We start from the raw sequence: 16,811 nt of genomic DNA, 5'->3' as shown, positions 1-16,811 counted from the left end.
TGAATCCTTGTACCGTACTCTGCCTGATCACTTCCTCCGGTAGCGCATTCCAAGTGTCCACGACCCTTTGGGTGAAAAAAAACTTCCTTGCATTTGTTTTGAACCTGTCTCCCTTCAGTTTCTCGGAATGCCCCCTCGTATTTGCTGTCCCCTTTAGTCTGAAGAATCTGTCCCTATCCACCCTCTCTATGCCCCTCATGATCTTGAATGTCTCTATCATATCTCCCCTGAGCCTCCTCTTCTCCAGAGAGAAGAGCCCCAGCCTATCCAGCCTCTCGGCGTATGAGCAGTGTTCCAGCCCTTTTACCATTTTTGTTGCTCTCCTTTGGACTCTCTCAAGTACCGCCATGTCCTTCTTGAGGTGCGGCGACCAATACTGAACGCAGTATTCCAGATGTGGACGCACCATCGCTCGATACAATGGCATGATGACCTCCCGTGTTCTAGTTGCTATGAATCAGATATTTCACCTGCTACCATATGGGAAGCATATAAAGCCTCACTAAGAGGTGAAATCAGTTTACTAGCTTAGAAAAAAAAACCCCCAAATATCCAATAAAAAAAAAGATCTCGAGCAAAACAATATTTTAGAGCTGCAATACATGAATTATCCCAATCATAACCCTGAAATTTACAATAAAATTCTAAAACTTAAATATGAATACAATTCCATTATCTCATACAGTGCGAGGTAGGATTTATTTGTTCAAATCAGGAGATTACTTGGGCAACAGTTAAAATGGGCAAGTCATTAGCTAAATACTTAAAAGGCAAAAAAGAAAGCTGTCATATTTCTTCCTTACACAACTCTCAAGGACAAATGATAACAAATTGAAAACAAATATAATATCAATTTGAACAATTCTACTCAAAACCAAATTCCTAAACAATAATGTGCATCCAATTCTGCAATTTCTGCAAATAATAATAAACTTTTACTAATATTGACGGGGGTTACCATTCAACATATTACTGGAAATTGGAAGGATTATACTAAGCTTAATTATACCTTTTGGTGGAATTCAGTCTGTCATATTTATAAAATGGAGAGAGTGCTTGCTATACAGCAAGGAAATTATAATAAATTTAAAAAAGATTTGGGGGCCATTGATTACATATTCTAATGATCAGACACCTTAACCACCCCTTTTTTTATTATATATGGTTATAAGTAGGGTGGGATTGGGATATATGATATTTGTTTTAACTGGTTTATTAATGGGTGGGATGGGTGGGGAGGGATTCTTTTATGCTTTGATGATTATAAGTAAGAATTGTCAAGTGATTTGTAAAATTTATTTTTGATTGAATATTACACACTTGTTGCAAGATATGAAAACGAATAAAGATTTTAAAAAAAAAAAATGTGCATCCTACTCTCTCACCTAAAATTAAAGAGGAATTTGATTCCCCAATCTCAATAAAAGAAATTCTAATAGCAATTTCTAATGTAGCAAATAACAAAGCCCCTGGACCCAATGATCTAACTGGTGAATGCTTCAAAAAAAATTCAACCTACTACTTTCTCCACAACTCCCAACTGCTTTCCGTCTGTCATAGTCCGTCTCCAATGGCGCAATTTTCTGTTTCTGTCCGGGTGGATCACGGCAGATGGAAAGCAGGAAGGGGAGCTGCGGACAATGTTGCTGAATCGCTGCCAAGGCTGGCAGATTTTTCAGCGGGAGGGAAGACATGCTGGGCCACAAGAAGGGGAAATTCTGGGAGCACTGCCACGGGCCACAGGCAGGCTGGATTCGGCCCATGGGCCTTGTGCTTGACACATGTGCCATACAGAGTTACAAAGAGCTTCTGTGAGGTGTTAGAATACATGGAGCTCTGTGGTGGTGTTACAATACAGTTATTAATACCGGCATGATTATGCCATAATCAATCATCCTACTTATGTTACTGGCACATTGATCATCCTACTTATATGCGCACGCAGCTAAATGCACTATATTTACACCTCCTAAGGAGGTTAATCATTTCAATTAAATATAATCTATTTACACGCATCCCTGAAAGTTCTAGTTTCCTCTCTGTCAATCATTCCCAAGACATTTTACTGAAAATTGTTCTGTGTGTGTGTTTCTTTTCTACTTAAAGCACAAAGGTTGCAGCTGAATCTGTGCCTTCTCAACCTCCTGGGAGGCCATCCCTTGAGCGGACATTCTCCCTCCACGAGTCATCCAATGTCTATGGCATCTCAGGTATTTACTACATAACAGTGTCTGGGAAGTTTAAGTGTATGAGATTAGGGGCTTTGCCTCTATTATATCAGAAAAGTGTACAGGCACCTTTTGGACGCATTATAATACATACAGATTTTTTTAAATATATTTAATTAGAAACCATAGGAAATAGCTAAACTAGCACAGATATGGACAATTTGCTTTAGAATTATAGTAGCCTTATTGGCCATGGTGAAATAGTTGTGACAGCTATTCATAGGACCTTTCAAGATTTCATAGGTTTGATCTTCAGATGTGTCTGTAGAGCTGTAAAAGTAAGCTTTTTAATCTAGCAATAGGGCCTGCCTTTGTGGTGTGTGACCTGGGTGGCTACATCGGGTGCATATGGGCAAGGGAGAAAAAGAAGAAGGGTTGAGGGATAAAGAGGATGGGTGATGGGATTTGATATACTGCTACAATCTTACCTGGGGCAGTAGAGAGTTAAGTGATTTGCCCAGTCACAAGGAGCTGCAGTGGGAATCGAATGACCTGATTCCCATCATATCCAGGATGGCATCGATTTGAACCCAGTTCCCCAGGTTATCAGGTCGCTGAACTAACCACTAGGCTACTTCTCCCTCCTGATTCTGGGCAGCGTGTGAGAGAGATACGAGGGGTGTCTTGCATATCTAGATGATTGAGTAATCAAAAACACACCTCAGAAGGAGTACGAATCGTCAGTGTCATATCAATCAGTTGGAACTCAGAGCGATCCTCAGAGCTCTCCTTGCTTTTCAACATCTTCTTCACAACACAGTAGTCCTCGTCCGCACAGACAACCAGGTCGCCATGTATTATGTCAACAAATAGGGAGGGACAGGGTCTGCCTCCCTTTGTCAAGAAGCTCTGGAAGTTTGGGACTGGGCAATCCGCCGCAACACCTTCCTCAAAGCTGTCTACATTCAAGGGGTGACGAATTGCTTGGTGGACAACTTGAGTCGTCTCCTGCAACCTCACGAATGGACTCTCCATTCCTCGCCTCTTCACCACATTTTTTCACAGTGGGGCACTCCACAGATAGACCTCTTTGCAGCTCCCCACAACCACATACTGCCTCAATTCTGCTCCAGGATATACTCTCCCCACCGCCTCGAGGCAGATGCTTTTCTTCTGGAATGGACGAATCTTTTCCTCTATGCATTTCCTCCATTCCCTCTCATTCTCAAGACTCTGGTCAAATTGAAGACCAATCATGCCACCATGATTCTAATCGCTCCTCGGTGGCCAAGACAACCCTGGTACTCCCTGCTACTTCAACTCAGCAGCAGGGAGCCATACCTTCTACCAGTTTTTCCTTCTTTGCTTACACAAAGTCAAGGATATCTGCTTCATCCCAACCTGCAGCCTCAACACCTGACAGCCTGGTACCTCTCAACATAACCCCTCTTCAGTTTTCTCAATTTGTAAGAGACATTTTAGAACAGTGGTTCTTAAACCTGGGTTCGACCGAACCCCAGGGGTTCGGTGAGTCAGTCTCGCGGGTTCGGCGGAGGTCAAAACACACCTCCGACTCATAGCGCTTCGGTCACGTTCAATCATCTATCAGTTATTCAGTGATTTTGATCAAGACTGATCGTGTACTCGGTTTCTTGATCTATCAATTTGTAACTAACGCCTTATATACATCAATTCCTGATCAAAATTTGTGATATAACTGATAGATGATTGAACGTGACCGAAGCGCTTATGATTCGTGATGATACGCCCCGCTTGTCCATAATTGGCTGCAGGTGATCGCGCAACATCGCTTGGCCTATCTGTGCTGCAGGGGATTTGATGTGCACAGTAGTCGAATTGTAACTGTTGTGATGGTACGTCGTGTGATACCTATCTTAATATTTTAATCCCTCTGAGAGGCAACAGCAGAAGTCACACTGATTTGCAGTAAATTTCATTATTATGTTATTATTATTCGAAATATAGGAGAACTTTTTTGTTTTCAAAATTGATATTATTTTTTCCCTCACTGTATACCTATGTTTTGAATTTGTAAAAATCATATTTTATTTTTCCAATAAAGAAGGGTTCGGTGAACACGCATATGAAACTGGTGGGGTTCAGTACCTCCAACAAGGTTAAGAACCACTGTTTTAGAAGCTTCTAGAAAGCTTACAACTAGACATTGCTATCACCAAAAATGGATTAGATTTTCTACATGGTGTTTTTCTCATCATAAGGAGCCTCAGCATTCCTCCTTGCCTTCTGTTTTGGACTACCTGTTGCACTTATCCAATTCTGGCCTCAATTCTACATCTATACGAGTCCATCTCAGTGCAATTGCAGCTTTCCATCAGCCTATTGAAGGGAAACCCCTCTCTGCTCATCCGGTGGTTTCCAAATTCATGAAAGGACTTTTCAATGTCAAACCTCCTCTCAAACCGCCTCCTGTGGTTTGGGACCTCAATGTTGTCCTTACTCAACTCATGAAGCCTCCATTTGAACCAATAGATAAGGCTCATCTAAAGTATCTCACTTGGAAAGTGGTATTCTCATTGCTTTCACTTCTGCTCGACGAGTCAGTGAGCTGCAAGCTTTAATCACTGACCCACCATTCACGGTGTTCCATCATGACAAAGTGGTTCTTCGTACTCATCCGAAATTCCTACCTAAAGTGGTCTCAGAATTTCATCTCAACCAATCCATCGTCCTTCCAGTATTTTTTCCTAAGCCTCATTCTTACCATGGAGAATCAGCTCTTCATACTCTGGACTGTAAATGTGCTTTAGCCTTTTACCAAACCACACAGAGCGGCTCCTCAACTTTTTGTTTCTTTCAACCCCAATAAGTTGGGACATCCAATTTCTAAGCACACCATCTCCAACTGGATGGCAGCTTGTATCTTATTCTGCTATGCCGAGGTTGGATTACCACTTCACAGTAAAGTCACAGCCCATAAAGTCAGAGCAATGGCAGCTTCAGTAGCTTTCCTCAGATCTACACCTATTGAGGAAATTTGCAAGGCTGCTACTTGGTCCTCGGTTCATACCTTCACTTCTCACTATTGTCTGGATACTTTGGCCAAACAGTATTACAAAATTTATTCTCCTAAATTGCCAACACTCCCACCATCCCATTCTAGTTAGCTTGGAGGTCACCCATATGTGAGAATACCTGCCTACTTGTCCTGGGATAAAACACAGTTACTTACCGTAACAAGTGTTATCCAGGGACAGCAGGCAGCTATTCTCACAACCCACCCACCTCCCCTGGTTGGCTTTTCTGCTAGCTATCTGAACTGAGGAGACGCGCCCTGTGCTGGGCGGGAAGGCACTCGCGCATGCGGGCGACTCGAAACTTCTAGTTTCTTCAAGCAAGTTTGCTTGTGAGGCGTCCACATCGGGGCTCTGTTGGATGACGTCACCCATATGTGAGAATAGCAGCCTGCTGTCCCTTGATAACACCTGTTAAGGTAAGTAACTGTGCTTTTTGGTCAGAGTTTACCTCAGTGTTATTAGTGCTTTCCATGTTTCTGTCAACAATAAATCTCTGTCCTCTCACCCTCTTGTTTCCAAACCTCTACTTAAGCCACCTCCAGTTGTCTGGGATCTTAATGTAGTCCTGGCCACTTTGATGAAACCACCATTTGAATCAATAGCTTCTACTCATCTTAAGTTTTTCACTTGGAAAGTGGTCTTCATTTTTTTTTTTTTTTTTTACAAATCTTTATTCATTTTACATCATATAACAAGTGTAACAATAAATAACAGTTAAAATTGAATACAAACTTGTAACTTTATCATATTCAGCATTAAAACATTATAATTTTAACCCAATCCCTCCCAACCCAACCATAATCTATGCATTCACAAAACTCCTATATAATATTCTTTATTATTGGTCTAAATATTAATAAATTAATAACTTCTTCTTGATCTCTCTCACGTCTGCCCATTGAGTGAGTGAACTCCAAGCATTGGTTTCGGACCCACTCTTCACAGTATTTCTTCATGATAAGGTGGTACTCTACACCCATCCTAAATTCCTCCCAAAAGTAGTCACGGAATTTCACCTCAATCAATCCATTGTGCTTCCAGTTTTCTTTCCAGCGACTCATTCTCATCCTGGAGAAACTGCTCTTCACATGTTGGACTGTAAACGTGCGTTGGCTTAACTACATACAAAGGACTAAGCCACACAAGATGTCAGGTTCTGTTCTTGGGCCTGTTCTTTTTAACATTTTTATAAACGATATTGTTAAAGGGTTGTTGGGTAAAATTTGCCTCTTAGCGGGTGATAATAAAATTGCAATAGAGTAGACACGCCAGATGGTGTGAATAACATGAAGAAAGACCTGGCGAAGCTTGAAGAATGGTCTGAAATTTGGCAGCTAAAATTTAATGCTAAGAAATGCAAGGTCTTGCATTTGTGCTGCAAAAACTTAAGGGAACAGTACAGTTTAGGGGGTGAAGAACTTATGTGCATGACAGAAGAGCAGGACTTGGGTGTGATTGTATGTGATGATTTTAAGGTGGCAAAAGAGGTTGAAAAGGTGATGGCGAAAGCTAGAAGGATGCTAGGGTGCATAGGGAGAAGTATGGCTAGTAGGAAAAAGGAGGTATTGATGCCCCTGTATAAGACTTTGGTGAGACCTCATTTAGAATATTGTGTTCAATTCTGGAGGCCACACCTTCAAAAAGATATAAAAAGGATGGAGTCTGTCCAGAGGAAGACTACTAAAATGGTATGTGGTCTTCATCATAAGGCGTATGGGGACAGATGTTCTCTCGAGAGCCAGAAGGCCTTGAGCATGCGCAGATGCTCAAGGCCCAGCCCAGGCAAGAGGCGGGAACTTGCTTTCACTCTCACAACCAGCAGAAGGGGTAAGGAGCGTGTTTGAGAGGAAGGGCGGGCGGATGCTGCTTTCAGCATGGGGGTGCGATGCGGTTCTCGCGGGGGGGGGGGTGTTCGCGGGGGGGGGGGGTGTTCGCGGGGGGGGTTGCGATGCCAGTTCGGGGGGTGCAATGCCGGTTAGAGCGGGGGGGAGGGGATGATGGAGCAGCGCCGGTAGCCTCGGGGGGGGGGGTTTGGTGGAACGAATCAAAGCGAGTTTCCATTCATTCCTATGGGGAAACTCGCTTTGATATACGAGTAACTTGATTTACGAGCATGCTTGTGAAATGAATTATGCTCGTAAACCAAGGTTCCACTGTATTTTAAAAAGGGATGGTTAAAAAGACTAAGAATGTTATCGCTCCATTGTGCGACCTCACCTAGAGTATTACATTCAATTCTGGTCTCCTTATCTCAAGAAAGATATAGCGGCAGTAGGAAAAGTTCAAAGAAGAGCGACCAAGATGATAAAGGGGATGGAACTTCTCTCGTATGAGGAAAGACTAAAATGGTTAGGGCTCTTCAGCTGAGGGGGAGATATGATTTGAAGTCTACAAAATCCTGAGTGAAGTTGAACGGGTACAAGTGGATTGATTTTTCACTGTCAAAAATTACAAAAACTTGGGGACAGGGAAATGCTTTTAAAACCAATAGGAGGAAATATTTCTTCACTCAGTGAATAAGCTCTGGAACGCATTGCCAGAGGTTGTGGTAAGAGCGGATGGCATAGCTGTTTTTAAGAAAGATTTGGACAATTTCCTGGAGGAATAGTCCATAGTCTATTATTAAGAGAGACATGGGGTAGCATGGAATGTTGCTACTCCTTGGGTTTTGGGCAGGTACTAAGGACCTGGATTGGACACTTTGAGAACGGGCTACTGGGCTTGATGGACCATTGGTATGACCCAGTAAAGCTATTCTTTTGTTCTTATTACCGTCTGGAGACTCATTCCAGAAAGGATAGTCAGTTCGGCCAAGCAGTTTTACAAAATTTATTCTCTGTTTAGATGCCAATTTCCCTCCATCCCTTTCGTGGTAGCTAGGGAGTCCCATATGTGAGAATATACTGCCTGCTTGTCCTGGGATAATGCACAGTTACTTATCTGTAACAGGTGTTATCCAGGGACAGCAGGCAGATATTCTCATAACCTTCCAACCTCCCCTGGTTGGTTTCTTAGCTTTTTTATGGAATTGATGATCACGCGAGCCAACATCAGGTGGGAAGGCACTCAAGAGCGGTATGGGCGGTCTTCAAGACTTAAAGTGACAGTACACTTTTGCACTGTCCTTTCTTGCTCCTTGGATGACTTCGCCCATCTGCCTGCTGTCCCTGGATAACATCTGTTACAGGTAAGTAACTGCTATGCCTACATTTGAAATTACAGAAGTATGCATATAATTGCTAGCTGTGCCCCAGCCTTATCCTCCACTTTCTATGTATAAACCTGTGTAAATAGTGATACTACATGTGGAAGTGCTTTCACATTTATTTTACTTATATTTAGCTTATGCCCTTACAGTAGTTATGGCTCTGTATGCTTATATCCTCCTGTAGTATTCAAAGTTAGACGTACAGTTATTTGTTAGAAATGAAAGCGCATGAAAGTTTAAAACATTTGACTGGGTTTTTATGTGTTTCTAATCAAAGATTGTTTTTTCTCTCTCTAGCTATGGATGGTGTACCCTTCACGTTGCATCCAAAGTTTGAAAACAAGAATCTTGATACAAATGTATGTACTGCAAACAAGGAAATCTTTCTGGAATATCATAATAGAGCATGGCTTAAGGACTAGATGAAATCCAACTACAATGTAGTCTGGATCTTTCTGTGTCCAAAAAAAAAAATCTCTTCCCCCTCAACATTCTTTGATTCAGCACCTGTTACATGTGTACCCTACGCTAGTGACAATCAAATTCATACCCCTGCCCCAGTGTCACCATTAAGGTTTCCATATTTGTGAAGACAAAAGAGAGGGCACATGGCCATGCCCCAGACTCACACACGATCCCGCCCCAGCCCACCCCTAACTTCACCCCTCCTCTAGGCAGTTGCCTGCTGTGTGCAGTCAGGGCTGTAGCTCTTCACTATGATATATCAGACTTTCAGTTGTGAGTTTTGTACTTTATTCAAAATTAATTTTTCTAATCATGTTGGTCTCAGTCTCTGCTTTCCTCTGTCTTCTCATAACTCTTGTACCAGCGTTTTGTGTTCATTTGTCATTTTTCTCTCTCCTGTCTTCTTCATCTCCTGCACTACATCCATCTCTAACACTGTTTTTTCTCAGTGTTTTTCAGTTTATTTTTCTCCCCCTCTTCATTCTTACTCTATAATCTTATTTTCCTTCTTTTTACTGTCTATAGCTTTCTACCTCTTGTCTCTCATACCACACTTCTTCTCCCCTTTCCCCATCGAGTGGTCTGATATCTCTTTCCCCCTCCTGTAGTTGCCATCTCTATCTGCCCCTTTCCTTCATTTCTTCCCTTGGAGGTCTGGCATTTTCCTTCCCCCCTCCCCCTGCGTTGGATCCAGTGCTTGCTCACCCAGCGCTGCTGTAACTCTTTGACGTTGGCAGCATGAGTGAACTAAACTTGCTGCCTTCGGCGACCCGGAAGCTTTCTCTGCTGCTGTGTCCCGCCTATGCAGGAACAGGAAGCAATAGCAGAGAAAAAGCTTCCAGGTTACAGAAGGCAGCATGTTTGCTTCACTCACGCTGCCAACAGCCAAAGGTTACAGCAGCGCTGGGTGAGCAAGCACCGAATCCCGTGAGGGAGGACTCCAGATAGGTGTGGGAGAGGGGGTTGAAGAAGAACTTTGGATAGGTGCATGAGCTGCTATAGGGCTACAAGATATCTGGTTTCCCTGGACAAAAGTTGTAAAAGTTAAATACTGCCTGGCTCCTGAAAACAGTCCTCAAAAAAAAAAAAAGGACATGTCTGGTAACCCTAGCCTCAGATATTTCTTTCTTGTGGGGACTCTCTGCTGTACTAAATACTGGCTCTGTAGCAAATGATTATTCTGCTGTACATGTAATGTATTATGCTTGTCTTTGTAGGAACCAGCAAAGGGCTCCCACCTTTTCTTCTGAGCATCCCAAATCAGAATTGGATTGCTATCCCTCCCCCCTTCTCTGAGCCCAGAACCTGATTGCTTCTAATCACATGACCAGGTGTTTTTTTTGCTGCCTCGGATACTTTTCACATGAGACCCACAGCCCATTCCATCCTCAGCACTGCTTTATAAGTCTAGCCCTAGGAAAATTCTCCCATATCTAGAATATATCTTATGACTGCCAAGAAGGTCTTACTTGCATATGCCTCCTAGTGTTTCCTTCTGCTCTCTTCCACTTCTATGGCTCCTGTATATAGGGTTGCCAGATTTCCTCTTTATTATTATTTTTTTTTTTAGTCTTTATTCATTTTTCATCTTACAACAAGTGTACAATATTACATCATTTAAATTTAAACACTTCACTTGAATTTCTTTCTATTATTATCTTAAATACATAAATTTATTCCTTCCCCACCCACCCATCCCACAAATATTTTAATCATACATTTCGTATAAATATTGCATACTTATCTAATGATTAAACCTTAAATAGAACTTTATACCACCCCTCCCCCATATTATAAATATACTTTCAATGGAAAATGGCGTCTAATCATTGCAATAAGATGTCAATGGCCCCCAGATCTTTTTAAAATTATTATAATTTCCTTTTTGTATAGCACTTGTTCTTTCCATTTTGTAAATATGGCACAATGAGTTCCACCAGAATGTATAGTTAAGTCTACTATAATTTTTCCAATTCCTGGTGATATGTTGTATGGTGACTCCTGTCATAATCAATAAAAGTTTATTATTGCTTGATGAAATTTGACTTTTTATTCTCATTGATGTAAAAAAAGAGGACACATGGCCCCGTCCCATTCTGCCACCAGCTCTGGCCTATTCCGATCTCCATCCCCCCCCCCCCCCAGCTGAGACTCCTGTTTCCTTCCCAGAGGTCTGGTGGGCCTCTGCGCATGTGTGGATGTTGATGTGATGATATCAATCGCATGAGTATGATGTCATCATGTCAACGCATACGCAGAGGGCTTCCAGATGCAACCCTGAGCTCAGGGACTTTCAAAACCCAGACAAAGTGCTGGGTTTTAGAAATCCCTCCAGGCATGTCAGCATGTCCTAAAGAAACATGTCTGGGTTTTCCCTGACACCTCCTCCTGATACTAACTATTCCCAATCTCTCCCTTCGCCCCAAACCACTGACCCCCCCCTCCTCCCACACACACACACACATCATGTCACTTAGTTTTTGAATTCATCACTTCACCCTCCCTCTTTACTACTCTTTTCTCAGCCCTAAAGCTTCAACACTTTCTCCCGCTCATTCAGCAATCCCTGCTCTTCCTAAGTGCATTTCTTCCATGATGTTGCAGACCTCCCCCCATACCTCCCCTATTCTGTTACATATATACAGGATCCATACCTTAGCTGTTGCTTCCCATCAGTTGTGAATCTGCAGAAGGGTATCGCTTTAAAACTCTGAACTCTTCCCCTTCTGCAGCTCCCCTAGTTTTTCCTTCTAGCAAACTCAGAAGGGTGTGTTCTGATCTGCTCTGCTTCTTTTGGTTTTTGGTTGTTTTTTTTTTTTTGGACCTCACTGTGACTATGAAGGGCCTATCTTGGGCTCCTTATGATCCTCTGTCAGACATGTCTCTCTTGGATCTTATGGTTAAGACTGTGTTTTTGATTGCCATTGTTTTGGCAAGGTGGATCTCGAAATTGCAGACCCTTGTCTCGGCAAGGTGGATCTCAAAATTTCAGGTCCTTTCTCGGAGGGAAACCTTCCTCCGGATTTCAGAGTTGGGTGTTTCTACGCAGACAGTGCCTACCTTTCTTCCAAAGGTAGTTTCTGCCTTTCATATCAACCAAGAGGTTCTTTTACTCGCTTTTCACTCCATGGGTTCAGCAAAATAGGACAAGATCTTGCGGAGAGGGCTAATGACTCCTGACTCTCCAATCACCATTTGTGGCTAACCAGCCACTCGAGAACAAGGCAAGCCAGCCTCCAAGACTTTGATTGCCAGACGGATTTGCACGGCAATTTTTTCTTCCTGTGGTAAACAGCCCTCTATCTCAATCACAGCACATTCGACTAGGGGTGTAGCTGCATCCTGGGCGGAGTCCCAGGCGGTTTTGCCTGATGAGATTTGTAGAGCAGCTACTTGATCTACTCTTTACGAGGTTCTACAGTATGGATGTGGCTTTTGGGTCCTCGGTTCTGCAGGCAGGTTCATATGTTCCTCCCTAGATGTCTGGCACTGCTTTGGTACATCAGCTAAAATATGGATTCCTGTGTATATGTTACAGAATAAAATCTTGTTTCTGTTATTTTTTATTTATTTTTTTTTGTAAATTATCTTTATTGACAACTGCAAAGGAACACACAACCATGAGTGGAACAATCAGAAAACAGAGCATCCAAAAACAGTACAAGATATCAGAACAACAAAAAATCGCAGTACAAAAAACCCCATGTGTGGGTATGGCCCACCCTGGCAAGACTTTTGATTCATCTGATTTTCTGCCTCAGATGTTGCCAGTGTCCATTTCAGGACCTCTTCTACTAAATCTCAGATTAAGCAGAGGTATTGTTACAAGAACATGGGGGCCCCTATTCCCTTTTTCTTTGGAGGGTTCTCTAGCCCCTACTGGTTGTGCTTATCAGATTGGCTCCTAGCTACTCATGTGCATAATTGATTTTCTATGTTAATTTGTTCCATGTTTATTAATCGTTGTTCCTTTATCATATGTTACAGGGCCGAGCAGAATGTAGTTTGTTGCTGGGAAAGCTCCCTGTACCTCTCCTCTTTTCTTCTGTTACAGTGGAGTTTGATTGCTTTGGTTCCAACTGAAGGGGGAGCTGTTCTTCATTTCAGAAGGGGAGGAGATCAAAGTTTTAAAGTGATACCCTTTTGCAGATTTGCAACTAATGGGAAGCAACAGCTAATGTACAGACTCCTATGTATATTAAAAGAAACAAGATTATCCAAGTAAGAATCTAATCTTTCATTCTCGTCTATACTTTCCTGCTCCTTCTCGTGCTCTCTGTCAGAGACATCAATCCCAATCCTGGTCCTTCCACATGAATAGGGTGAGAGTTGATTGGATCACACCGCAATGTCACCAATCTTATTTCTGTTCATTTCCTCCCTCCTTCTTCCATGCCCTTCTCATGTGCCCTGTGGATTGCCCACTCTTAACTCCAACAAGCTTGCCTACATCCACAACCTCTTTAGTTCTCGATTCCTCTATCTGCTTGCACTAACCAAGATCTGAATCAGCCTTGATGACTATCTCATTCTTGGTGACTTTAACATTCATGCTAAGCTTCTAGCCTTAATGTCCTCATTCTGTCTTTAGCTATGCTCCACCGTCCCTACCCGCCAGAACAGCCACTGCCTTGATCTTGTCCTCTCTTCTAACTGTTCTAGCACAAATTTCTGTACCACAGTTCTTCCACTCTTTGATCACCATCTAATAACTTTCACAACCCACCATCCTCACCTCCCCCCACCCCCTCCCGCAGACCCGGCCAATCTTCAGGCAATTGATCCCTGCACACCCCTTCTTTTCTCTACCCCTATACTACACCAGTCTGTAAATAAAGCTGTCTCCTCCTATAATACCACTCTCTCCTCTGTTTTAGATACCCTTGCTCCCCCTATCAGGATAGTGCCAATGTAGATAAATCTTTTTTTTTTTTAATTCTTTATTCATTTTTAAGCTTTAATCAAGTGTACAAAATTCATATGAACAATATTAAATAGACCACTTGAACATCTTATCAGTATACTTTATAAACATACAAGCAACCCTCCCCCCACCCTCCCTCTAATCCCATTATTAATTGTTTATTGGAAAATCATGTAGGGTTATCTTATGATACTGTGATATTTGGAATGTCTATGAGAAAAAAGAGTCAGATATCATCTTGTAACAATAAACTTTTATTGATCATGACAGGAGTTGCCATCCAACATATTACTAATAACTGGAAAGACCACAGTAGACTTAATTTTAATTTCTGGTGGAATTCGTCATGTCACCTATATAGAATGGAAAGATCACTGGCGGTACAGAATGGAAATTATAAAAATTTTATAAAAATATAGGAGCCATTAACATCTTTTTGTCATGATTAAATGCCATTTTTCTATTAATTATACACCACTTAGTGTTGGGAGGGGGGAGGGTTTCTGTTGGAGGGTTTATGATCTTGTAGATAAATCTTTTAATTCAAAACAAAAAAGCCATCCTAAATAAAATCACTTAGCTTATACAGATAGCAGCTAAAATACTATCCTTAGAGCTGATGGCATTCAGTGATCTGTATGTATGCTGAATGTACTTAAAAAAAATCACCACTCTGGTCAAATATTGATCCATAAAAGTTTGTTTGATTTTTCTTTAGGTACTGTCAACTTTCTCTCCAGACTTGCATATAAAATCTCTCACAGACATCGAGAATGAGGTAAGTAGTTACATTCTATTATCTAATGAAGATGTAATGCCTGCAAGGAACATTTGGTTTGTACAGTCCACCAGCATCACAGTAGTTTGAGTATTTTCCTTTCCTTCCTCGACCTGAGATAAGATAATGGCTGAATTCTGTGCTGTAATGATTGTAGATGGTTATGTTTTCTGATTGCAAAAATAAATAAAATTCCAGTTGTACTAGTAGAACTTCAGTTATCCTTACCTAGTCCTAATTACCTTAAAAAGAATGTAAGAATAGAATGTAAGTTGCAGCTGTACTCACTCGAGGAACGCAGAGAGAGGGGTGACATGATCGAGACATTCAAGTATCTCATGGGCCGCATCGAGGTGGAAGAAGATATCTTCTTTTTCAAGGGTCCCGCGGCAACAAGGGGGCATCCGTGGAAAATCAGGGGCGGGAAACTGCACGGGGACACCAGGAAATTCTTTTTCACTGAAAGGGTGGTTGATCGCTGGAATAGTCTTCCACTTCAGGTTATTGAGGCCAGCAGCGTGCCTGATTTTAAGGCCAAATGGGATAGACATGTGGGATCTATTCACAGAGAAAGGTAGGGGAGGGTCATTGGAGTGGGCAGACTAGATGGGCCGTGGCCCTTATCTGCCGTCTATTTCTTTGTTTAGACTGTATCAGCTTGTCCTGACTACAGAGCACTACAGGAACAACAAACTTGAAGAGGCTTCTGTCTCTGAGGAACTTCTGTTCTTATTCATGTCACTTATCATTCGGAAGTATTATATTCTGCTGGAGTTAGAAATTCACTGATGGGAAACCACTGCTGGAAATTTTTGCAATTTGCAGTTTTAACATTTAAATCCATGAGAGTTTTTCTTCTCTTTTTTTTTTTTTTAGTATAGCTATGCCTTTATGGTTGAGAGATCGGCAGCTGCACGATTGCCCCACCGGGTCGGCTGAAAACTGGCACCAGCGAAGGACAGATGCACCAGGCTTTTCCCATTTATTTTTCTTGTTACTACAACTGAAAGGATTCCCTAATATTGGTGATAAAACAAGAATCTTCATGTTTTTAGCATAGTTTTGAATTTTCATCATATTACTGTAATATTGTGATATGGGGGGGAAGTGTTTTGGATTAGTAACTTGGGTAGGGGTCTTCTGTAACCAAGCTCACAAACCTTGTATTTTTAGAAATAAAGTAATTAGAATTCTGATTGATTCATATGCTACCAACTTTGCAAATTTTCTACCTTTAGTGCAAAATAGACACTTTACAAACCTTGCATTACATTCTCCATTCCATAATCAAATCTGTGTGTGAAAGATGTGACCTATTCACATAACAATGGCTTAGAAAGTAAGAGAGAAATACTAGAAAAATCTGATGAAACCAGGAAAACAACTGCGGAAGAACATCCACGAGTGCAAAATCAGCACAGACTAAAGTGGAAATCTAGCAGTGTCTATAAGGATAAAACTGGTCTGTAGTGTGAGGAGAAGAGCTTAATCTGGTCACTGAAGCCCAGATGCACTAGTCAGCAACCATCTAACCATCATCACTAAACCAGTTTTAACTGGTTTAGCAACAATTAGATTTGCCGACCTGATGCACAAAATGGCTCACCGTGTGGTTTTCTGTACAATCGCTTATTCTCCTATCCAGCTATGCAAATAAGGTAATTAATATTTAAATGTCATGTAAAGTAGCCAAGCGATTGATGCTCTAACATATTTTTGCGATGCACAAAAAAAAAAGCAATCGCTTTTAGCAATCTGAAAAAAGCGACTGGTCGAGACCAGTTGCTTACCAATAGTTCAGCCCTGAAATTAATATAATATCTATAATATTGATACCATAAATACAGTTTTTACAATAACAGGGACGTATATGTGTGTTATATGCATATTGTGAGCACTTGTGCTGAAGGTGTGTCTTATGCATGCCTGTTAACAGCGTAAAATCTAGACGAGAGGGCAGAGAAAAGATGGGGCTAATGAGAGAAGCCTACAAATTTCATTCCTCTTGATTAAAATATGTACAGGCTGGGCCAGAACTTTATATAGCATCACCCTCATTTATGCCCTGCATTTGCGTAGTCTGCTACTTCTTCTCCACCCCCTCTGTACGGTCTCGATTGTTGCGTGTAAATGACGTCACTGCGTTGCATTAGCTACTACTTCCTTTACAGCAAGAGGAAGCATAACGCATCAAGGGATTGCCCTCGCTGTA

At 41.7% G+C, this 16,811-nt stretch overlaps 1 protein-coding gene across 3 annotated transcripts in view; it reads left to right on the top strand.

Annotated features, from left to right (window-relative positions):
* Nucleotides 1–16,363, top strand: part of MVB12A (multivesicular body subunit 12A) — a 38,652-nt gene extending 22,289 nt beyond the window's left edge. For all 3 annotated transcript variants that reach the window (XM_033916266.1, XM_033916265.1, XM_033916267.1), the window contains exons 7-10: nt 2,107–2,210; nt 8,730–8,791; nt 14,540–14,599; nt 15,476–16,363. In XM_033916266.1, coding sequence (XP_033772157.1) covers nt 2,107–2,210; nt 8,730–8,791; nt 14,540–14,599; nt 15,476–15,538 — 289 coding nt within the window. In that variant the 3' untranslated portion in view covers nt 15,539–16,363. The remainder of the gene's footprint in view (nt 1–2,106; nt 2,211–8,729; nt 8,792–14,539; nt 14,600–15,475) is intronic.
* Nucleotides 16,364–16,811: the final 448 nt, after the last annotated feature.

Source organism: Geotrypetes seraphini, chromosome 12 (genome assembly GCF_902459505.1).
Source record: "Geotrypetes seraphini chromosome 12, aGeoSer1.1, whole genome shotgun sequence".
In the NCBI taxonomy this organism is placed as follows: Eukaryota; Metazoa; Chordata; class Amphibia; order Gymnophiona; family Dermophiidae; genus Geotrypetes; species Geotrypetes seraphini.
This window is presented reverse-complemented; position numbering and strand designations above follow the sequence as displayed.